General features: G+C 38.4%; 1 protein-coding gene across 2 annotated transcripts in view; it reads left to right on the top strand.

The window, feature by feature from the left end:
• The first annotated feature begins 950 nt into the window (after window positions 1-950).
• Window positions 951-24,138, top strand: part of ELAPOR2 (endosome-lysosome associated apoptosis and autophagy regulator family member 2) — an 89,290-nt gene continuing 66,102 nt past the window's right edge. For both annotated transcript variants that reach the window (XR_009504880.1, XM_059932860.1), the window contains exons 1-3: window positions 951-1,045; window positions 16,812-17,007; window positions 23,210-23,357. Coding sequence is in view for 1 of the 2 variants with exons in the window: in XM_059932860.1 (XP_059788843.1) it covers window positions 16,844-17,007; window positions 23,210-23,357 (312 nt within the window). In the remaining variant the exon portion in view is untranslated. The remainder of the gene's footprint in view (window positions 1,046-16,811; window positions 17,008-23,209; window positions 23,358-24,138) is intronic.

The raw sequence follows: 24,138 nt of genomic DNA on the forward strand, positions 1-24,138 counted from the left end.
TCTTTCCATGTATACACACACACACATCACATACACACACACAGACTTCCCCACCTGGTTTCCTGATGGTTATGTGGCGATATTTCCATTCACTCCTGTCATTGATACAGTAAAGGAGGCAAACAGAGTAGATTAAGCAGACTAGCAACTCCTAAGATACTGAACTGAAATATTTTGGAGTAGATTTATAACTTCTCTCATTCTTGAAACGTCTAATGACATTTTGTCCTCGTTCCTCTCAGCTCAAGCATCTCACGGGTGTAATGTGCTCTGAGCAGGGGAGGTCAAGTGAAGATAGAGGCCAGAGACAAGTGGGTTAGTCTTATTTGGCGATTGTAATAAATGATCTGTGTTACAGTCTGTGATTGAAGGCAGCTTGCTGTGGTGGGGGAGATTGAGCCTGGGAGAGCTGCTTTAAAAACCGGTAGTCTTTTAGTTAGTATTTGGATGATTAATCATTCTACCTTCTGTTAAATTTTAAACAGAGTGAGAAATTAGGTCAATGGGAACAGTTCTCCTATTTCTTTCTTTGAAAAATTTGGGACAGTGACAGCCTTCAATTTCCTAGGGTTATTTTGCTTTTACATTCATATCTATCAATGATTTAGAGCTTAAGAAACCTGCAAAAAATAGGGACATTTGCTGTTACCTTTTGGGGTGGGTGAGACTACAGTTCCCTGGTCACCCCATGAGTGGCTTATTGTCGTGGCCCTCATCAGATCCTCAGTGCCTACTCAGTGCCTGGCATGGTACATTTTTGATCAAAATACTGCTTGGTATGGATGGAGTGGGGGAAGAATAAGGGTCAAGCAGAGAGAACAGTTTGGAACCAGGCTTCCAGGCAGGTTTAGGGATGACTGAGAAAGCGCAGTTGTCCCATTAAAATTGGCTCTAACAAAGGCTTGTCTTTGTGATTATTTGCAGGAAGATTACCACTTTGAATATACAGAATGTGATAGCAGTGGCTCCAGATGGAGAGTTGCCATTCCGAATTCTGCAGTGGACTGCTCTGGCCTGCCTGACCCAGTGAGAGGCAAAGAATGCAGTACGTTTTGACTTTTTGACCATTTGTTTTCCTGATTAAACCGTAAGCCCTTCATATGAGCGCGAGAAGTTACTTGTAGTGCATATAAAAGACCTTTGAAAAAAGGAACATTGATCTAGCAGAGCAAAAGCATCCTTTCTCGACACTCAGTGCCCTTATGTCTGGTCTGTAACGAGACACAGGCAATATTAAAGGGTGTTATTTTTATTTATTTGTTTTAAAAAATCTGGTTTACTGTCTTACTTGAAATTCTAAAGGGCAGAGTGGCAGAATTTCTATTTAATAGATTTCTTTTTTTCTTTACATTTTAAGAGACTTTTCAAAGATTTTTGATACACGTAGTAACGTTTGGTACGCATAATATTGTTAAACACATTACATAAAATGTACCATCTTAATCATTTTTAAGTTTACAGTTCAGTGACATTAAGTACAGTCACATTGTTGTGCTTTCATCACCAGCACACATACACACGCTTTCATCTGGCAATGGATTTCTTTTTTTTTTTTTGCCATAGAAATATTATAATTTGACTTTATAGTGTAACGTACAGAGAGAGTAGAGAATTGATGACTATCACATTCAACAGCTTGTCTTTTAGCAATTAAACAAGTTTGAAGTGCAACATTTTGAATTAACAGAAATATGTCATGAAATTTATTTTCATTTATAAACTCTACTTTTTAAAATCCTTGAATTTGGTGAGTCACAGGTTCCTACAGTGAAGTCGTCTTGGGGTGTCCTAGAGTTCAAAGCTGGAATAAGACAGAGAGATTATTTTGGTTTTCCTGCAGCCTTCCAAATGGTATTCCTAAAACCTGAGTTCTTTTGTTCCCAAATTGAAAGAGCAGATAAGCAAATTAATTAAATGGGGAGCTAATTCCTTCCTCTTCATAGAGAAACTGTATCTCTATTACCGGTTGGAGGAGTTTTAGCATAGGTGTGGGTTTACTGATAAAAGAGAGACAGGAAGACGGCAAGTCTTCGGAGGAAAATTAAGGAAGAAAGCCATTATTTCTTGGTGAATGATATTAAATGAATACAGAGAGAACCTAAGAACCCAGGTAACCAGAGAAAGACTTGGGTCTAGCAAAAATCTTAAGAGGATAGTGGGGTCAGTGGATATGAAGATGATCCAAGGCTGGGGTATATGTGGCCACCTGTGCAGAAAGAGGACCAGCTCTCAGTGAGGGAGGATTGCAGTTAAAAGGGAAACAGCCTGAGTATTGCCTGTGGAATTAGCTCATTGCAAAATTGCTTCTGTCACCCTCCTAGAAAATCCGTATATCATTTATCTATATTTGCCTTTTACTTGTAGGCTAATTCCTTGGTTCCTTGTAAACAGCCCTATTGAGGTGGAATGTGTAAGCATTTTGAATACTACTCTGTATCTAAGTGGTGTGTTGCTGTTGTCTGGCATTGGCTTTTGAGAACTGATTGTTCCTTTGAAATGGGCCATGGTGGAGTATTTACACCATGGGAATTGGCAAACACTACAAATCAGGTGCCTCTTGAGAGCCGGTTGTTCAACACTTACCAGGACACTAGTGATTAAATTTATTGGCCAAGGGTTTAAAAATCTGTTTCAGAAATGATGCTTCAATACAAATTATTTCTATTTGAATGTTGCCAGGGATGTTTTTGCTCATTATTTACTATGATCTTCCACAGATAATGTCATGAATTTGACATAACAGCTTGAACTGCTCTAAGAACTTGGTCTAGTAAACTCAGTATTAGTTGTTTATCACTTTGAACGATGATAGTACTTACTTTAAAAATGATACCTGGAAATGATACTACTTATGTGGTGGCTGGGGCATTTTTTATCTTGGTAGTTTGTCTGAAATCTGAATTTACACGTATTTTTGTGTCGTATACTTATATCAGCTCTGGAAGTTATTAGTCTGGCCTCTGATTGTGACTTTTTTTTGTACGGTAAAGGCACGTTATTTTGAAACTCACTGCTGAAGGCAGTTATGGTAATAACTGAATATTCCTTCAGTGGTTTAGATTTTCTACTGCTCGTAATAGCTACCATTTCTCATATACAGATTACATGCTAAACATCGTGCTTGGAGCTTTGCATCATTTTCTGTTGTATCCTCACAACAACCGTCTCAGATAGCTAGTCTTAGTATTTCCACTTTACTGATGAGAAAACTCAGACTTAAAGTGGTGAAATAAGTTACTGCAGGTCGGGTCATATAGCCAGGACATGGCAGATCTGGGGTTCAAGTACAGACATGTTTGATTCCAGAGCCTGTCTCTTACCCACTGAGTTAGATTGCCACTTGAAGCTGACAGCCTGGAGGAGCTTCCAGGGCCCCATTGGGGTGGGGATGGTGTGGCATAATGGTCTGTCGCTGGCCATCGTCAAGGGAAGGTATTCGATGTTTGTGCTTCAAGGATAAAAGAGGATGAAAGTGTTGGGGTTCAGGAGTGGCATGTTACTTGCAAGCTGTGCCAGAGTGAGGCCCAAACCTGCGATGGGGGGTGTGGTGCCCACAGACACTAGACTCAGCAGTTACATTTTTATGATATGGCCCAGCAGTTGGGCCACATGAAAGAAAAGAAAAACGCGGAACGTGGCAGCTTCAAGTAAGTGAAAAATATTTAGGGCGATGGTTGTGTGAGATATAATTTCCCCAGATCCTAGTGTCTCTCAGTGAAGCAAAACCCAGAATGTGGCCTCGGTGGAAATTCCTATAGATTCTTCAAAATGTAATTAGCTAGATCTTTCCCCCTTTCTCAGAAAGAAGCAGTAGAGGAGGCCTTTCCTTAGGAAAGGGATTATGGGAATGTTTATGTAGCACCTGTACATTTTTTAAAAATAGAATTGATGGGCAAGCTATAGTATATCTTTATTTTTTTAAAAAATCATGTAAAATCTGGCTACAAGGCTCTGAGTGAAGTTAATGAGAAGTCAGGCATCAGTTTTTGCTGTGGCAGATCCCAGGACTGTATGTGAGCTTGAGGCTTGCTGCCCTCAGGAAGTGGGATGCAGAGACCTCTGGTTATTAACTGACACAGCTTCTCATTGTCCTGCTGTCCCCCCTGCTCTGGAAACCTCAGTGTCTTAGGCAGTGCTGCAGTGGGCCACTGAAGTGACTTCATCTCGCTCCTTCCTTCTGCTGGCTCCAGGCTTAGCTCCAGGGAACTTTGCTGCTTCTTCCAAGCCCTGCTGCTGAGTCTTGTGTCCGTGGGCATCACTCAGGCACAGCTTGCAGGTAGCACGTCACTCCTGAACAAGGCATTCATTGCCTCCTCCCAGAACGAGGGGATATAACCCCTGTTCTGACTCCATCCCTTCTCCACTGCTGCGTCACTTCCCTCTTGCATAAGAGTTTAAAAAATCTTCCCTTGACTCTCTGGGTGTCCTCTTGACTTTCTTAGATTGTCAAAAACAATAGTCATTTTGGAATGGTTGCCTGGATGGGGTACCTTCTCTCCCTCCTTCTTCTCTCTCTTCTCTCTTCTCTCACCAACCACAGAGGGGAGAAGGGACTTTTTGTTTCAAACCAAACCTTAGAAATAAAAGCCTGGCTACTAAGAGTGAGGAGAGAATTCCTTTACCTATTGCCGTACATAGTTTCAGAAAAGTCTAGAGCACTGAAGGGAAATAAACATAAGCTGTCTCTTCCTTTGGGGAGTGTGTATCTTCTATTGCTTACTCCTTCCCGTCTTTCTCCGCCCATGACTTCAAGCTTAACGCATCATTTTCTAATTGGGGATGACTATTTAAGATATTTGTAATCCCATTTGGTATGTTAGCATCAAGTTATAGTATTGTGGGCATTGTTTAATCTTGTACTTCAGTATTTATATAAACTAATATTCGGTTCTTAGATTAAGAAATGCTATATACAGGTTAGAAAAAAAACCCCTTGACTACAGTTGTTTTCCTTTTTCCACTGTGTCTCTCAGATCTATTGTCATAACCTACATTTCATGGGCCTTAAGGAGTAAGCAGAGGTGACAGTTTGAGTCAACATCTTTTGATTCTAGTTTGGAGTTGAAAGAGAGGAAGGATTCTCATGGAAAGAGAGTTGCCTTTAGCTTCCTGGGTGGGATATTTAAAAATCCATTTTTGGGGGATCATAGCTCTTTGAAATGTAGGCTCTTCCCCAGGATTCAATATCTAGTCTATTTCAGTTGTGTAGCGTTGTTATTGGTATGGCAGCCAGTGCCTCTGGGCAAATTGAGTACGTTGGTATTGAATGGTGATTGCGTAGCATGCTGGAAGTCTGTTCTGTGGAATACTCGTCCCAAGAAATATTTCATGTTAACAAAAAAAGCGTGTTGAGGTTTTTTTGTTGTGAAATACCAATACTTTTAAAAAATGGTGAATGCTGTATCCCCTTGATGGAGGGATGCAGACCACATTTTCATAATAAAGTCTCTGAGAAACATGGTAATTATTTATAGAACATTTACTGTGTGTTAACTGCATTCTGTTTTACCCAGAGTTTCCCAAGTATATTTGATTATAGGACTCTTTTATCCAATGGGTAGTTGCAACCTTTTGCTAATTTCTGCATATAACGTTTTTGGAGGAACACAGATTTAAATACACATGGCAGGCTAATTTAGTAAATTTTTATATGTTGTTACTTGTGCTATGATTTAACTAATTTCATACAATTTCTTTGCTCTGTAAGTCTCAGTGGGACCATTACCGCATGGGTGTCCAGTCCCAGGCCTCCCACAGTTCGTGGTCAGGTGTGATATACACCTCAGATGAAACCCCAGATCTGCAACAGACTTGTATGTCTTGAGCAAAATATTTAGTCCACAGGTATTTATTGAGTTTTAATTTGTTCACTAAACATTTGTTGAGTATTTCCTAAATTCTTGATGATAGGGATCCAAAAATAAATGAACAAGAGATTCCTGTTTTTCCAGGACTTTTCATTCTAATAAGGGAACCCGTGAGTAATAAATTATTTTGAGTATGGGGCAAAGTGCAAGATAGATACAAATACCTAGCGTGATCTTGCCGGGGAGGGAGGGAGTCAAGAGGACCTGACAGTGAAGCAGGTGTGAGTTTGAAATGCAGACTGAATCACCTTGGAAAGTTATCTGACCCCTGGCAGGTTTATCTGAAAAACTGTGCCCTGACTTCGAGTTGAGACAGGGATTAAATGCCATACTTAACGGGCCGTACGTGTTAATTTTCTGAGGATCTCTGAGGCGAACCCTGAAAGAAGGTGTTCACGCACTCGATGAAGCAGAGTGGCGTTTGAGGCAGAGGAAACGCCGGCAGAGGTGCAACTTAGAGGCAGCACTGGGTTTTCCTGGGGGCTCTGGGAGGTCTGGGAGGATGGCACTCAGGGAGAATGTGAGCAGGGACAGAGATTCTGACAGATCTCATAGGCTCAGTGTGTTACACCAAGGACTTTAACCTGGAGACGGCTATTCGCAGGTGTTTGAGGGCTTTAAATGGAACGATAAATGTAATCTATAGTGCCCGGAGTCATAATTATATAATAATATAACAGTGAAAATAACAATAAAATGTATAATAGCCAATCTTTACTTGCTGTATGTCAGGCAGAGCTGTAAATGCTTTACAGGTATTCAGTCAAACCCGGTCATCCCAACAACCTTGTGAAGGAGGCACTGGGATACCTCCCACAGGTAGGTCAAAGGCAGAACTGGGATTTGGAACTGAGCAGTCTGCCTCCTGGGTCCGTGTTCTTAACCCCTGTGTTGTCGTGCCTCTTTGGACAGGACTACAGTGTTTGTTGAACAAGTTGTTAGGCCCCTTCTTGAGGCATTGTGGTCACCTTACATTTACCTCTTGATAGAAATATGATGCAAATCTCCTATAGGTAAGTGGAGTTTTTAAAAGATGGCCTCTAAAGGCTCTGATATATTGCTTGGGGGTTTATTTTAATTGATTACTGACCTGCTTATAGATTTTATTCTTAATTGTGTCTATTTTTCTGAAAGGTAAGGGAATAACGTTCTGAATTTAAGGCACATTTGTGTTATATCCTCAAATACAATGAGGATATAACTGCTTATATCCTGGCTTAGCGTTTTTTTTTTTTTTTTTCTGTGTCTAGAAAACTGTTGGTGCTTGATAACATATAGTATGCATTCATTATCTAACATGTATTAGAAAAATATCGGTATTTTTTCAACTACAGAAATTCTTAATTTAGAATAGAGTCCTGTTTCATTCTTCCCAAGAGGAGAGGAGCCGTCATCCTCTCCTGGATCCTAAGGCAGCTGCAAACACTGGGATATTTGTTGATTGAATAACCTTGGTGCCATCAAATTAGAGACTGCCTTCGGTGTTTCGTTTCCATAGGTGAAACACGGAGATCTAATCAGAGTAGTAAAACTTTATTCTACCTATGAAAGGACAGAAACATTTTGTCCTCAGTAGGCTTAGTTTGGGATGTTGACGCATCATATTCCAGGTGGGAAGAGTGTTGGAGTTAAATCTGCTCAGCAACACGCGAGTGGTGGATGAAAGGCAGCAACGCATGAGATTGTTACGATAACAGATCAGAAACAGGCTTTACATCAACTGTGTCTGATGGGAGCTATGGTCAAGGGAGCTTCTTTGAAAAAAAGTGTTTTATGAGGAGATGAGAGAACTCAGCCCTCAAAACGGCAAAATCAAGGGCAGAGAAACTATCAGGAAGTACAGGGTGACCGACACTTTCTAAGGAAGAGGAAAAGTTCAGGATGATAAGAATCAAAGTGGTGGGACGTAATTGGAAGTTGAGAAAACTGATTTCACAGATGCATCGCTCTTCCCTCTTTGGTGACCTCATCAAATACTCTCAACATTTTCCTTCCCCTGACCTTCGCTGTTAGATTTTTTTTCCCCATAAACCTTGTGTCATCCTGTGTTCGATGAACTGGAATTTGTCGTCTTCCCCATCAAACACTGAAGTCAAGAAGCCACAATAAAATACATTTGTGGGTTTTTTTTTTTAAAGATGGAATCTACCTTAGTTAGCTTTTGCTTGTAAAAAAGATGGGAAATTTTAATCTAGGCTCCACTAATTTAATGGGGATTATAGCAGTGGTGTTACCTGGATCAGTTTTCTATGTAACACCAGGAGTTGGTGATATTTTTTGGGGGGTGGGGAGGAGGGGGAGCAGGTATTCTGGCTGATGAGTCTTCTCTGCAAAGCGCAGTGACTGTCACACCATCCTAGCTGTTAGGGTTCTGTGAGGACCCATTCGCTGGAAAGAATGTTAGAGGTGAGAATTCATTTTCAGAGATGGAGAGGCAGTCCTCTGACTGAATATTCTTTTCAGAGAACAGTGAATTAGAGAACATTGGCCAGAGTGGTTTGTATTAATGTACTGCTTTGTATGTCTCCTGTCTCCCTTTCATTTTTGAAAAATGAGAGGTGAAAATTATTTTTTCTCCCTTCTCTGTCAAGGAATTTCACAAATCTGAACTTACAAACATCTCCGTGGCCCCCATCTTCATCCCCAAGTCTTAATGGAAAGTTAAAGGTGGTTATTGGTAGCATCAGGCTTTAAGAATTCGGTTCTGATCATTTAACTGTGCCACTTCAGACTCTGCACGGCAGCTCGTGTGTTAACTCCACGTGTGACCAGGCAGCCCTGCTGGAACTAGAACTCACGTCTTTTGACTTCTGGGGCAGAGGTATGTTTTTTGAATGCTATTCGTCTTTACTTCAAATACGAACAGTGGATTTTTCTTAGCTTAGCTATAATAAAATCTTTTGGCTGCCTGGTACTGCAGGGAGTCTATTTATTAGGTAGAGAGTCATAGGAGTCATGAGACTCATAGATAGTGAGTCTGCCTGTGGTGACTGTAGAAAAGTTGAACTAAGATGCTCTAGGTCACACAGATGAGGAAACTTGGCATCCAGATTGGGAGGGTTTGTACCAGGTGATCTCGAAAGTCCCTTTTGGTCATTCTGATAGTTTTAAGTGTTATTACATATCATAATTTACTCATTCTATGATCACGTCATGCCTCATATTCCATCACCTGTGAATTAGAGTGGAGTAGACCAATATAGCTCCTCAATGCTCATGAATATTTACTCCTCATAGGAACACTGCAGTGTCTGCTGCTGTTAGAATTTGCATAGTGTTACCTTCTGTTATTCTCTTCCGACCTTATCTTGAACATGGCAGACAGGTGATGCACTCACAATCAGCCTGCATTGCTGCCTTGTGGATTTTGACAAGAAAAACACACGACAAATAAAATCTCAATGAGACAGAACAAAGATTCCCTTCAGCCAAGGGGAAGAAATGCCTTCAGTGAATAAGAACATTAGGAAGAAATGGCCTCTTTTTCTTTTTCTTTTTAAAAAGTTTTATTGAGGTAGAGCTGATGTACAGCGTTGTGCCATTCTCTGCTCTACAGCAAAGCAGCTCAGTTACACGTGTATATAATATGTGTATAATATGTGTGAATTTTTAAAATATTCTTCTCCATTATGATTTATCCCAGGATACTGAATATAATTCCCTGTGCTATACATTAGGCTCTTGTTGTTTATTCATTCTAAATGTAATAGTTTGCATCTACCAGCCCCAAACTCCCAGTCCATCCCTCTCCCTCCCCCCACCCCCCTTGGCAACCACAAGTCTGTTCTCTATGAGTCTGTTTCCATTTTGTAGGTCGGTTCATTTGTGTCATATTTTAGATTCCACATATAAGTGATATCACATGGTATTTGTCTTTCTGACTTACTTCACTTAGTATGATCATCTCTAGTTGCATCCATGTTGCTGCAAATGGCATTATTTTGTTCTTTTTTATGGCTGAGTAGTATTCCATTGTATATATGCACTACATCTTCTTTATCCATTCATCTGTCGATGGACATTTAGGTTGTTTCCATGTTTTGGCTATTGTGAACAGTGCTGCAACGAACATAAGGGTGTATGTATCTTTTTGAATAGTTTTGTCTGGGTATATTCCCAGGAGTGGGATTGCTGGATCATAAGAAATGGCCTCTTTTAATGTACTGTTTTGGAGTCTTCCTGTTTCACTTTCATTTTTGTAAAATGAGAGAAATTATTTTTCTTCTTTAAGAATTTCGCAAATAAGAACTTAGAAAAGAAAATGTCTGAGCATTCTCCTTGTTACTGGCACTGAGGGAGGAAGAGCAGCCGAGATTTGCTGGATTGAAGCCGATGTTCACCTTCTTTTTAATACTTTTTTTTTTTAAAATTAATTTATTTATCTTTGGCTGTGTTGGGTATTCGTTTCTGTGTGAGGGCTTTCTCCAGTTGCGGCGAGCGGGGGCCACTCTTCATTGCGGTGCGCGGGCCTCTCACTATCGCGGCCTCTCCCGTTGCGGAGCACGGGCTCCAGACGCGCAGGCTCAGTAGTTGTGGCGCACGGGCTTAGTTGCTCCGTGGCATGTGGGATCTTCCCGGACGAGGGCTCGAACCCGTGTCCCCTGCATCGGCAGGCAGACTCTCAACCACTGCGCCACCAGGGAAGCCCCCACCTTCTTTTTAGATGCCATTTCTTACTTCCTTTTTGTTTTCTGTGGGAAGAATTATAAACCTGGTGGGCAGTTGAAGCTTTAATTATCTGATAATGATAATTGATTGGCTAAATGATTGATGAAGGTAAAATTTATCATTTTTGAGACCCACAATCTGTGCATTATTTTCCCTGTTTGTACCTTCCTTAATGGCCGTGAATAATAGTAATAGTCGGAAGAGTTTTCTTCTTGTATATTCAGTAATGACAATGCCTGCAGCTTTAACCTTGTTTTATTTATCTTATGTAAATGAAATGAGACAATTGAAGAAAATAGACGTATTGGCTCATCTTAATTCTGGAAGTGATTTAATTATTTCCCAATAAATATATGTAACTGTTTTTTATTTAGCTATTAACTTAGGTTAACAGATATGATAGTTTTACAGTGAATTTATCTTAGTGAAATGTAAATTCAGTCTATTTTGAGGAAGATAAGTCTAGACTAGACTAGACTAGATGCTCCATGAGAGTAGGGACTATTTCCATCTTACTCACCAAAATACCCTTGGTGCCTAGTGTTTGCCTACTAAATACTAGATAAGAAATATCTGTTGAGTGACTTAGTGTGATTCCCATATACTTACCTGTAATGAGAGTGCATAGGCTCCCTATACCATCAGCATCTCATTGAACAAGTAAACTGAAAATTTTATTACTGCTTCTTATTGCTGTTTACTGTTTAGAAAAGAAATTTTAGTAATAACTTTGAATGAAAGTAGCAAAAATGGATGAATTATGAATAAAGGTAATTGATAGCCATCATCTTCCATGGCATAGCCATCGTCTTCCATAGCATGAGGTCTCTGAAGGAAGAAAAGCAACACTAAGAGGTCCTTGTGATGAAAAGATTAAAAATAGATGTTCTTTATTGTTAGGCATAAATCATAGATGATAATCAGCATATAAATGATTCAATTCAGAGACTATTATTTGGTACATTGTACGGGGTGGTTGCATGATGATAGTAAAGCTTTAAATTTTCATGTCATATTTTATTCTCAGAGTGGTTTTCAGTTTCTCATAGGACCACAAACAGTCCTGTGAAGGAGGAGGGGAAAGCCGTGTCATCCTTGGAATGTGAATGCATGGAGGCAAGGAGGGTTAAGTAAGTTGCCCAGCCATTTGCTGGTTGGGGACAGATGGATATAAATGTTTTTTTCCACACCTGCATATTTCTATCTTTATAGTAGTATATAGTATATATACTCTATAGTATATATATTATGTATAGTAGAGTATATATCGTTCTCCTAGAAGAGAACATAGGCAAAACATTCTCTGACATAAATTGTAGCATTGTTTTCTTAGGTCAGTCTCCCAAAGCAATAGAAATAAAAGTAAAAATAAACAAATGGGACATAATCAAACGTATAAGCTTTTGCAGAGCAAGGGAAACTATAAACAAAAGGAAAAGACAACCTATGGACTGGGAGAAAATATTTGCAAATGATGCGACTGACAAGAGTTTAATTTCCAAAATATGCAAATAGTTCATACATCTCAATAACAAAAAAACAAATAACCCAATCAAAAAATGGGCGGAAGATCTAAACAGACATTTCTCCAAAGAAGACATACAGGTGGCCACTAGGCACATGAAAACATGTTCAACATGGCTAATTGTTAGAGAAATGCAAATCAAAACTACAGTGGGTACCACCTCACACCAGTCAGAATAGCCATCATTAAAAAGTCTACAAATAACAAATGCTAGAGAGGGTGTGGGGAAAAGAGAACCCTCCTACACTGTCGGTGGGAATGTAAATTGGTACAGCCAATATGGAGAACAGTATGGAGGTTCCTTAAAAAACTGAAAATAGAGTTGCCATATGATCCAGCAGTCCCAGTTCTGGGCATACATCTGGAGAAAATTATAATTCAAAAAGATACATGCACCCCAATGTTCACTGCAGCACTACTTACAGTAGCCAGGACATGGGAGCCACCTAAATGTACATGGACAGATGAATGGATAAAGAAGATGTGATCCAAATATACAATGGAATATTACTCAGCCATAAGAAAGAATGAAATAATGCCATTTGCAGCTACATGGATGGACCTAGAGATTATCATACTAAGTGAAGTAAGTCAGAGAGAAAGACAAATACCATACATCTCATATCCCTTACATATGGAATCTAAACTATGACACAAATGAACTTATTTATAAAACAGAAACAGACTCACAGACATAGAAAACAAATTTACGGTTACCAAAGGCAAAAGGGGGTGAGGAAGGAATAAATTAGGAGTTTGGGATTAGCAGATACAAACTGCTATATATGAAATAGATAACCAGCAAGGTCCTACTGTATAGCACAGGGAACTATATTCAATATCCTATAATAAACCATAATGGAAAAGAATATGAAAAAGAATATGTATATATATGTATAACTGAGTCACTTTGCTGTACACCAGACACTAACACAACATTGTAAATCAACTATATTTTAATTTTAAGAAGTCTTATGTTGTACTGTAAGCAAATTTGAATGAAGAGTATAGTCCTTAAGATTATAAAAACCCTTCTAATTCAACTAAAAACCAAAGGCCAAGAAAGCAGTGTCAAAGTAGAAAGTAGATGTGGTTAGGACAGAAGGTATAAGAAAAGGAAAAGCTGGTCCTTGTTGGTGCCTGCCTGAACAGGTCGGTAGGGCCGTGTTGACATCATCTCATGGAGTAAATTGTGTTTAATAAGAACGTGTGGCTCTTCCTTTCCTTTGACATGTGGCTCTAGAGCTGGCTTCCAGGGTGGAAAAAAAGATTGAGGAGGAGGTGATAATTAAAATACAAAAAGCTGTAGACTGTTTAGCTTCTCTGTATTACTAAAGGCCCTATACCTATTCAACTAACTTTGACCATGTAATTATTCTAAAGAGATGTAAAATCATCAATCCAGTGGCAGAATTCTGATTGTTCCAGACCCCTGAATTGTATTATTAATAATTGCAGCTAACAATTATTATGTGCTTTATGTCAGGCACAGTGCTAAATGTTTTATATGGAATATCTCATTTACTCCCAAAACTCTTGGAGATAGATATTACTATTATTTTCCTTTTATAGGCGTGGACATTGAGGCGTATGGAAGTTAGTAACTTGCTAAAATATTTCGTAAATGTGTGTGTTTCAGCTATAATATATTAAAAATTTCATAAGATACCTGGGGGTAGGGAATTGTTATTGCTTTATAATGCACATGAATATTTTTTAACAGTTCAAGACAGCAAATGAAGAAAGATGTGAAATATAATAATGAATTAATTTGACATTACTTGCCCTTTTGGCATTGATTATAATATTGCTTGAATTGAATTTTCTTGGGACGTGAGCTTTGGAATCAGAGAGCTAAATTTGAATATCATCTTTGCCACTTGTTAATTGGATAATTTTCTTTTTTTTTTTTTGGATAATTTTCTAATAGGGTTATTTAAATGTACTGTGCATCAATTTCTGCTTCTGGCGAATGGGCATAGTATCTTTCTCCTTCACAGGTCTATTAAAACACATCAATCCTGATTATTCATGGATTCCATATTTGCAAATTTACCTACCTTAAAAAATTTATTTGTAACTCTCAAATCAGTCCATGTAATACTTTCACTGTCATTTGCAGACATGTACAGAGCAGTAAAAATGAGTCACCCGACCATGTGGTCCCAGCTGAGGTTGAAGACGGTGACAGGCTGCCTCCTTATTTCATTTCGCATACTACCAACAATGTCGTTTGCACAGTCTATTGAATGCCTTTTTTTTTTTTCATTCTTATGCCTTTTATTGGTGATCTTACTGTTTAAAATAGTGCTGAAGTGCTGGCTAGTGATCCTAAGTGCAAGAAGGCTGTCCCTTGCCTTTTGGAGAAAATTCACTTGTTAAATAAGCTTAGTTCAAGTATAAGTATTAGTGCCGTTGGCCATAAGTTTAATGTTAATGAATCAACAATGTATTTTAAATAAGATGTTTTCTGGCTGAAAAACCCGTAAAACAAGATATTGATGAAGATGATACTGTGACTTGTTGATGAAGATATTGTGACTAGAGAATCATAGGAGCCTAAGCCTGTATTTTCCCCAGGAGCAATGGTTCATTATTTGCCAGTTTAGTTTTCACGATAACTTTGTATAACTACTGTGAGTAAAAAGAATTGGCTGTGTTATACTCAATACATTTACTGTTAACGTTATCTCTCAGTTTTCCTTCTGACCTTAGAGAAATACCTCCGAAAGAGTTGGCGATATTCTTAATGACTTTAAAGGGCAATGGTCACTCTCTGAAATAATACAAACACAATCATCTCCTTTTTAGAGTCTAGGGTCCCTTTTAACAACTTATCATAAAAAGTTACTTCTTACTATTTAAGTTAAAAGTTTGGTTTTGGACACTAGACTAAACTGTCTTCAAAGATAACTTTGTTTTATCAGAAAGTAAATATTTTCAGTTTGGGAGGCAGTGCAGTCTCTCTCACAGCTATTCACCTCTGCCACTGCGGTGTGAAAGCAGCTATAGACAATATGTATATGAACGGTTATGACTGTGTTTCAATAAAACTTTATTTACAAAAACAGGTAGCAGGCCGGATTTGGCCTGTGAGCTCTAGTTTGCTGACCCTTGATTTAGTGTAATGTGGGCTCTTGGTTTATGGTATTCTTTATCAGTTTGCTAGAAGACCTATAAACCATAAAAAGTAAAATAAATTTTTTTCTATAACTGTTTCTTTCTTGGTATGTTGTAGTGATCATAATCACGTGTTGTGAGCATTTATTAAAGGCAAGGCACTGTGCTAACCACTTTATACTATTTTTTAGTTTCTCATTATAGCTCTATCAGGCAGCACTATGATTATTATCTTATTTTTTCAGAGATAGAAACTGAGACCCGGAGAGGTGACGTATCTCACTCAAGGTCACAGATTTAGGGAGTGGTACAACTTGACCCCAAGGTAGTTTTGACCTTATAGCCAGCATGCAATACTTTTTGCCTAACCTTTCCTTATTTTCTGATGTTCTGCTAATTTAGGGATATTGATTTGAGGGTTAGAAATTCATTGTACAGCATCGTAAGCTTTTCTGAAGAAAAACATTTATTCAGTGGATAAGTAGATGAGTGTGTGTTTTAGCTCTATTTCTTTAATTCGTTTTTTTTCAAAGTTAGCTTGTTTTATTTCTTGTTACATTTCCAAATGTATTCTAAAAGGGAGTTTATCTAAATGTGAAGTTTTGCTGCTTCGCTCTCTGCTGGGAGATTTGTTTTTCTTCATTGGATAATTTAGAGGTCTTCTTTTGTTCTTGTTTCTTTAATATCCTGATTAAAGGATTAGAAAGCTCTTTGCTACGTTTGAGTGACTAATACTGCTCTGAGCACCGAGCCACACTCTTGGGGGACATAGATTTGCATTTGCTGAATGAATAATAACTTAGTGGCAGAATTGCCATCTTTCCTATAACTGTGTCAGCTGTCCTGCGCATTTCCTATGGCTGCTGTTTTCTGGTTCTAGTTCTGAACATTAGCACAGAACTTGACATCAGTAAAAAGAAGGAGGTTGTGGAAATGACTCAGTGGGAGTCGTGAATAGTGAAAACATGGATTCATGGTGGAGATACTTGTTTGGCTATTGCATGTGAAGCACTACCCTCTCATTATCCCCTTTATGTTTATGTCACTCACTGGTTCAGCCTTTTATTTGCACTCAGTATTTGCCCGGTACAATTAGGAATTCAAAAATAACAATGATCCCTGCTTTCTGGAAGCTTGAAGTCTCACATCAATTGATAAGTGATATCTATCTATCCATCCATCCGTCTGTCTATCTTTAAGGGGGGTATTATGAGAGGAGTATTGCAGGAGCACAGAGAGAGGCACAGTTGACTGCCTGGTGGGGTAAGGCCCCATCTTCTGTTCTGAAGAGGGTCATTTTTTGACTTATGAATGGGAGTTTTCCAGGTGAGCAGGTGCGTTGGTCAGTATCTCAGAAGAAAGACCACAGCGGCAAGAAAGAGGATGAAATATTCTGGGAGTGATAAGAATTTTGTTATGGTTGGAAGAGAATGGGTCAAGGGATGAGCCCGGTAAAATAGGTCGGGGTCAGACTGTGAAGTGCATGTAGTGATAAGGGAGACTTTGGAAAGCTTTAATTAGGGTGTGACCTGATCAGAGCCTTATAAAAATAATGCTGGTGACAGTGTGAAGGGGAGGAAATTGATGGGGGGTGTGATGACTAATGGATTATACATTCTTCTGCCTTCCAGCTTTCTCCTGTGCTTCTGGGGAGTATCTAGAAATGAAGAACCAGGTATGCAGTAAGTGTGGTGAAGGCACCTACTCCTTGGGCAGTGGCATCAAATTTGATGAATGGGATGAATTGCCGGCAGGATTTTCCAACGTTGCTACATTCATGGACACTGTGGTCGGCCCTTCTGACAGCAGGCCAGATGGCTGTAACAAGTAAGAATCCAAAGGAGCCTTGAGAAGGGTGTGGTTGCTCTTTTTCAGAAAGGTGTTGAGGATAATCTTGGTAGTGATTGGGATTATAGATAAACTAATTGCAAATAGTCACAGTTTTTTTGAACAGTCCTCATGAATAATGTAGCTGAACTTTCATGAGGTTAAAATAGTTGCTCTTAGGACATAATAGATACTGTATGCAAAAAATTCAATAAAGCTATTAAGAAAACAAATTAATTTTCTAATAATACATTTATAACTATACTAAAGTCAGTGGTGTTTCTACAAACCCTTCTCTAATTTTAATGAATAACTTCAATGTTTTTTCTTTTCCCCTGAGAGGAAAAATGTATAACCTTCATTTTGACACTTGAGTGTCTCCGGTTACAGAGTGGGTTAAACACCTAAAGTAGAAAACACCTTTACTTAATTTCCACCTTTTTAATAGGAGATTATTAGGTTTGCCTGTGACAACATTGCAGGAATCATAAACTGTTTTGAAAAAATACAAAATGTTTATCTTTGGGCTGTTACCCTTCCTGTTTTCTTGTATTGACTATGTAACATTCCCCTTTCACGTGGCCATGTTTAGGAGAATTTAACTTTAGGCCTCGGGCTACCTTCTGACAAGGATGGTTTCTCACGACTCAGTATTTTTACCGTGAGCTAAAGACGCTGGGGAATTATTTAGCTGTGATAACAGATGTGTTTGCTTCTCCCTCCTTCCTACCTTCCCTCCATTCCCCCTTGCTTTATATAGCTGTCTCTCTCTCTGCCAGGTGACATTTTTACTCTTCTGATAACAGTCATTTCATCACGTAGGGTTGTGACGTTAGATAGCATTAACAGAATTGTTATATCGAATAATTCTAACTATATATAAAATGTATATGTGTGTATATATACATGTTTGTATATACATGTACACACATACATAACACTGTATATATGTACACACATACATACACTGTTGACCCGTGAACGTTGTGGGAGTTATGGGTGCCGATCCTCCTTTGAGTTGAAAATCCACTTATAACTTAACAGTTGGCTTTCTGTATCCACCCTTCGGCATCTGGCGGATTCAACCAACCATGGATCAAGTAGTACTGTAATGTGTCTTTAGTGAAAATAATCTGCGTATAACTGGACCCATGCAGTTCAAACCCCTGATGTATATTTATGTACATACCCACACACACACAAGCATCCCCTGCTTTTCCAAAGGTTGCTTTATATCATTTCGCTTTTATGAAAAACCTATATTAGTACCTGTTTTTGCTAACCAAAAGAAATCTGAAGAGGATTTTCGTTTTTATAAAAAAAAAAAAAAAAGGGCAGAAAGCAAAAATACTGTTCAGCATTGGTTTTGCAGCAAGGGGGGCTGTCATAGCGGCAGTGTGCACCATGGGCAGTGAGAGTGGCACCACCAAGCTCTTTCCTGGAACTACATGCAGCATCTCAGCATCAAGCCACCGTAACTTTGAACTGTGTTCTGGGATCTATGCTTTATCTTGATTTATTTTGTAAATCCATTAGCAAGATGTGTCCTAAGGTAATTGCTTCTTTGCTTTGCGCCATTTCAGCTTACAAAAGGTTTCGTAGGAACACTGTACTTTTGTGTAACGGGGGAAACGTGTGTGTGTATAATTTAATTCAATTTTTTAAAATAAAAGAGTTCCTTAGAGGAAGGTACTAGTAGGGTGTTATGAGACCTCAGATCTTTGTCTTGGTGGGCAGGAGGTATTGATGTGGCTTCTTTTTCTAATTCCAGTAAACTTGGAATTGTTTATTCATTAAAGAGATTGAATGATAAGCAGAAATTTTTCAGTGTATTGAGTATAACTGTCTCAGTGTAAATTTCAGCCTGTTACTTTTTTGCTTATCTCCCTTCCTGCCTCCCTCCTTTTTTCCTTTCTTCCTTTTTTCGGTCCACCCAGTCTTGTATTCTTTTTACTTCTTTTTAGTTGCTTGGGTCATATGGAAAGATGTTCATTGACCTTTATAAGAAACTGACTAAGAGCTTTTCAAAATGGTTGTAGCATTAGAGTCCAGCAGTGCGTTTGAATTCTAGTTGTTGTACACATTTACCAACATTTGTATTGTCAAGTCTTGTTTTATTTTAGTCTTTCTAAGTGTGTGTATGAGAAATAATATCTCCTTGTGGTTTTCATTTGCCTTCCCCTTCTTTATAAAGGTGTTGAGCACTATTCATATGTCTGTCCATTGTCCATATGTTTTCTGCGTGTGTGTGTGTGTATGTGTGTGTGTGTGTGTGTGTGTGTGTGTGTGTGTGTGTTAAGCGTCAAAATGTTTTACCCATTTGCTATTTTTGGGGGGTCACTTTATTATTGAGCTGTAGGAGTTCTTTGTGTATGCTAGACATGAGATCATGTCATGAATATATTTATATAATATTTAACATATAATATACACATATGCATGCAGAAATACATGTATGTGTGTGTAATAGTTCCTTCTGTCTGTAGCTTTTGCCTTTTCATTTTCTCAGTGGTGTCCTATGATAAACAAAACTTTAACTTTTGAAAAAGTACAATTTATCAGTGTTTTCTGTTATGGTTAGTGTTTTTATATCTTCAGATATCTTACAAAGGCCACAAATTACAATATCTATTCTTAAAGTGTTATTAGCATTATTATTGTACTTTTATATAATATGTAAGTTTTATGTAATACGTAAAGTTTTACACCAGTGTAGTTCCCTTTACACCCTCATCTTTAGCTATGATTATATATTATATTTAGGAACACATTATAAACCCAATAATACAATGAAATGTTTTAAAAAGAATCAATTGATGGGACTTCCCTAGTGGTGCAATGGTTAAGAATCTGCCTGCCAGTGCAGGGGACACGGGTTCGAGCCCTGGTCTGGGAAGATCCCACATATTGCAGAGCAACTAAGCCTGTGCGCCACAACTAGTGAGCCTGTGCTCTAGAGCCCGCGAGCCACAACTACTGAAGCCTGTGTGCCTAGAGCCTGTGCTCCACAACAAGAGAAGCCACCGCAATGAGAAGCCCGCGCACCGCAATGAAGAGTAGCCCCTGCTCGCCACAACTAGAGAAAACCTACGTGCAGCAACGAAGACCCAACGCAGCCAAAAATAAATAAATTAATTTAAAAAAATCAATTGTTTTTTAAAAAACTTAAGAGATAAAAATATGCTTATCTACATATTTACCATTATTGGTGCTCTTTCCTCCTGTATATAGGTTGGCATGTTTATCCAGTATTATTATTTTCATCCTGTAAAATTTTCTTTATCATTTCTTGTAATGCAGGTCTGCTGCTCACAAATTCTCTCAGCTTTTTTTTGTTTAACCTAAAAATATCTTTATTTTAGCATCAGTTTTGAAGAATATTTTGTTGGACGTATGACTCTGGGCTTTTACTTTTCTCTTTCCATGCTTTAAAGATGTTCCATTACCTCTGAATCTCTCCCTTGTTTGTGATAAAAAAATTAGCTGTATTTTGTATGGTTAGTTCCCTTCTATGTAATGTGTTTTTACTTCCCTGACTACTTATAAAATGTTCTCTATATCTTTGCTGTTCAACAGTTTGACTGTGATGGTGTGGTTTTCTTTGTATTTACTCTGCTTGAAGTTCACTGAGCTTCTTGAATATGTAGGTTGATATTGTCACCAAATTTGGGAATTATGTTAACCACTGTTTCACCAATAACGTTTTTCTGCCCCTTTCTCTCCCTCTTTTCCTTCTATGATTCCAGTTACATGTATGTTAGGCCACTTGGTGTTGTCCAAAAGTCACTGAGCTTCTATTTTTTTTCCAATTTTTTTCTCTTAGACTTCAGATTACATAGTTTCTATTGCTGTGTCATTGACTATTTCTTTTTCAGTCTCAAACTTGATCTTAAGCTCATCTGTTGAATTTTCAATTTCATGTATTGTAATTTTCAGTTCTAGAATTTCCATTTAGTTTTAAGAATGGTTTTATTTCCCTTAAAATAGTTGAGATTCCTCATCCCTTCACGCACTGTATTTATCTTTTATTTCATATTGTTGATTATATTTTGAAGAGCTGTCTTAAATACTTGTCTGTTTCTTTTGTTTTATTTTTTTAAATAAATTTATTTATTAATTTTTGGCTGCGTTGGGTCTTCGTTGCTACACATGGGCTTTCTCTAGTTGCGACGAGTGGGGGCTGCTTTTCGTTCTGGTGCACAGGCTTCTCATTGCCATGGCTTCTCTTGTTGCGGAGCATGGGCTCTAGGCATGTGGGCTTCAGTAGTTGTGGCACGTGGGCTCAGTAGTTGTGGCTCACGGGCTTCGTTGCTCTGCGGCATGTGGGATCTTCCTGGACCAGGGCTCGAACCCGTGTCCCCTGCATTGACAGGCGGATTCTTAACCACTGTACCACGAGGGAAGCCCCTGTCTGTTTCTTTTGATTATCTTTTTTCTCAATTAAGGGTCATACTTTCCCAATTCTTTGCATTCCTAGTAAATTTTTATTGTATCTTGGGCATCATGAATGTTAAGATGTAGGGAATGTGGATTATTTTTTTCTTTCATTTAAAAGGTGTTGGATTTTGTTCTGGAAGGCAGTTTATTTACGAGAAGAATGCCTTGATCTCGTCAGGTCTGGTTTTAAAATTTTTTTTTTAGAGTGGCTCAATATTGGTTTCACACTTAGTTCTAGGTCATGGTCTTTACTCTAGGGCAAGAGTTGGGCACACTGTGGCCTGTGGGCTCTCCCTCGGTTTTTGTAAGTAAAGTTATATTGGAACATAGTGCACTCATTTATTTATATATTGTCTGGCTGCTTTTGAACTACAGTGGCCTAGTTAAGCATTGCAGGAGAGACCAGATGGTTCATAAAGCCAAAATTATTAACTCTCTGGCCCTTCATGAAAAAGTTTGCTGATACGTAATATAGGGCATGGCCCTTATTCCTGAAGTATGGGAATTCTGGAATCTCAGATGAATGTCCAATGGGATTATTAAGTTTTCTCCTTTCTGGCTGGCCTGGAGCTCTAGCGACTCCCATAAAAGTGACCTTCTCTGATTATGTCTTAGCTTTGCAATGGCTGTTCGCTGGTAGGCCTGCCCACTCCAGACCCAAGCCTGGACCTTCAGAGAAACTCCATATGGACTTTTGGAGCCCTGTTTTCTCTGCATCTCAGGCCTGAAAATTCTAGTTGTTTCAGCTGTCCCAAACATTCATCCCTGGTCCTTGGCTCAGTGAGATCACTGTGCTCTGCTTGGGTGCTATCTCCCAGTGCCATGGTCTGGAAAGTGTCCTGAAGAATGAGGTCAGGGTCAATTTGGGCTTTGTCTCATGTGTTTTCCTGCTGTCAAGAATCTCAGTCCTGCACTGCCTATTGTCAATGCCTGAACATGGCTCACGTGTTTTGTTTAGTTTACTAGATTGTTAAAGAAAAGGGCAAATCTAATACCAATTAGTGAGTCATGTTGGGATGTGGAAGTCTCAGTCTTTCATTCAAATTTTTTTTTTCTGTTAGTAAAAAGAAAGTAATTTGCCAAAATCTCACTTATCATCCAGATAGAAAGTTAAGTTTGAAGAGAAGGATAATAAGTTGTGCTGTCATACAGTTTGGTTGGAAATTTTTTCTGGCCCAAAAGTTGGCACGTGACTCATTATAGTTTAATCTAAGAATTAGCTTATGGTTAGATTTACAACCCAACTTTTGTTCACTAGTGTATTTTCTTAATATTTCATTTTATTTTTTAGATAAAATTTCCAATCAGACTTTTACCCCTATTATGTATTATGACACTGTGATCTATATTTTATTTAGGTTCACTTTAAATTGGATTTTTCTAGGACGATATCTTCTCTCATAATCAAGGAACCCCTGCATTCCCCTGCCAAGTATATGTTTATAAATAAAACTTTAGATATTGTTTGAGAGAATAACTCCATCTAAGACAACTGGAATTAGTGATCATCTGTTTAGCAATCAAATTTTCGGTGAAAAATAGCAGTTACATAGCAGCTTGATTGTATAACCATACCACCATTTAGGAAGTCATGTGCCACAAGCAACGAACCTTTTTCCAGCAATGATGTTGGCTTGTGAGTTCCACATGAGCTTCAGACTCCTCTGCTGTGCTTTGTCGATGGAACCGCTTTGAAATCTCTGTTACAGAACTTGTGGAAAAAGAGGTTTCTGAATGCTGACGTGAAATGGTTTTGTTTCCACAGCTCTTCCTGGGTCCCTCGTGGAAATTACATAGAGTCCAATCGTGATGACTGTACGGTATCCTTGATCTACGCTGTGCACCTCAAGAAGTCGGGCTATGTTTTCTTTGAGTACCAGTATGTGGACAACAACATCTTCTTTGAGTTCTTTGTAAGGGCTTTTATCTTCTAGAATTCACTTTTTAAAGGACATTCATATAAAATTTCTCTTAATCATTTGTTCCCATTCCGTTGTATGCCTCCTTGGTTTTTGTGTTAACTGAAACTTTCAATATGAAAAGAAGTGTTATTTTTTTGTCTCTAATATTTTCTGGTTAATATTGTTGCTTTAACTTTGAGCTCTCACCTTGTAGAGTAACATTGGGCTTGTTTTCCTTTTGGATGTGATTATTAGGAGACCATTTGGTGGAGACTTTTTGTGTGACAGATATTTTCCCCAAGATTCATGAAAATGTTTTTTATAGCTACAGATGCTACTTTGTTTAAAAATATGTTTTTACCAATTTTAGTTTTTGTTTAAAAGCCTTTTTTTCTCTTTGCAATTTCAAATATTTGAGTTATTTAAGTGTATTCATGGGCAGTTGGGAATGTCTGTGTGTTTCTGATTCTGCTGGTTTTGTACAATCCAATGGAATCAATGGATGAGATAGTTGATGTCTCTGCCAGGAGATTAAATAACATTACAGAATATAGGAAAAAACAATAGTCTAACAGAATGGGCTGTTACCACGAAAATTATTTAACTATTTATATAAACTGTATCTAATCTTGCAAATAGTTGTTGTGGCAGTGACTCAGATACTTGAGAAAAACTTTTCAGATTGACTTCTTAAACCAAAAAAAAGTGTGTGTTGTGCAGGCAGCTGGGAAAATATCTTGTAAATGTTTCTGTGGTCCAGATTTCAGGAATAAATGTACTGATAATGCTAAAA

Source organism: Balaenoptera ricei, chromosome 9 (genome assembly GCF_028023285.1).
Source record: "Balaenoptera ricei isolate mBalRic1 chromosome 9, mBalRic1.hap2, whole genome shotgun sequence".
Classification (NCBI taxonomy): Eukaryota; Metazoa; Chordata; class Mammalia; order Artiodactyla; family Balaenopteridae; genus Balaenoptera; species Balaenoptera ricei.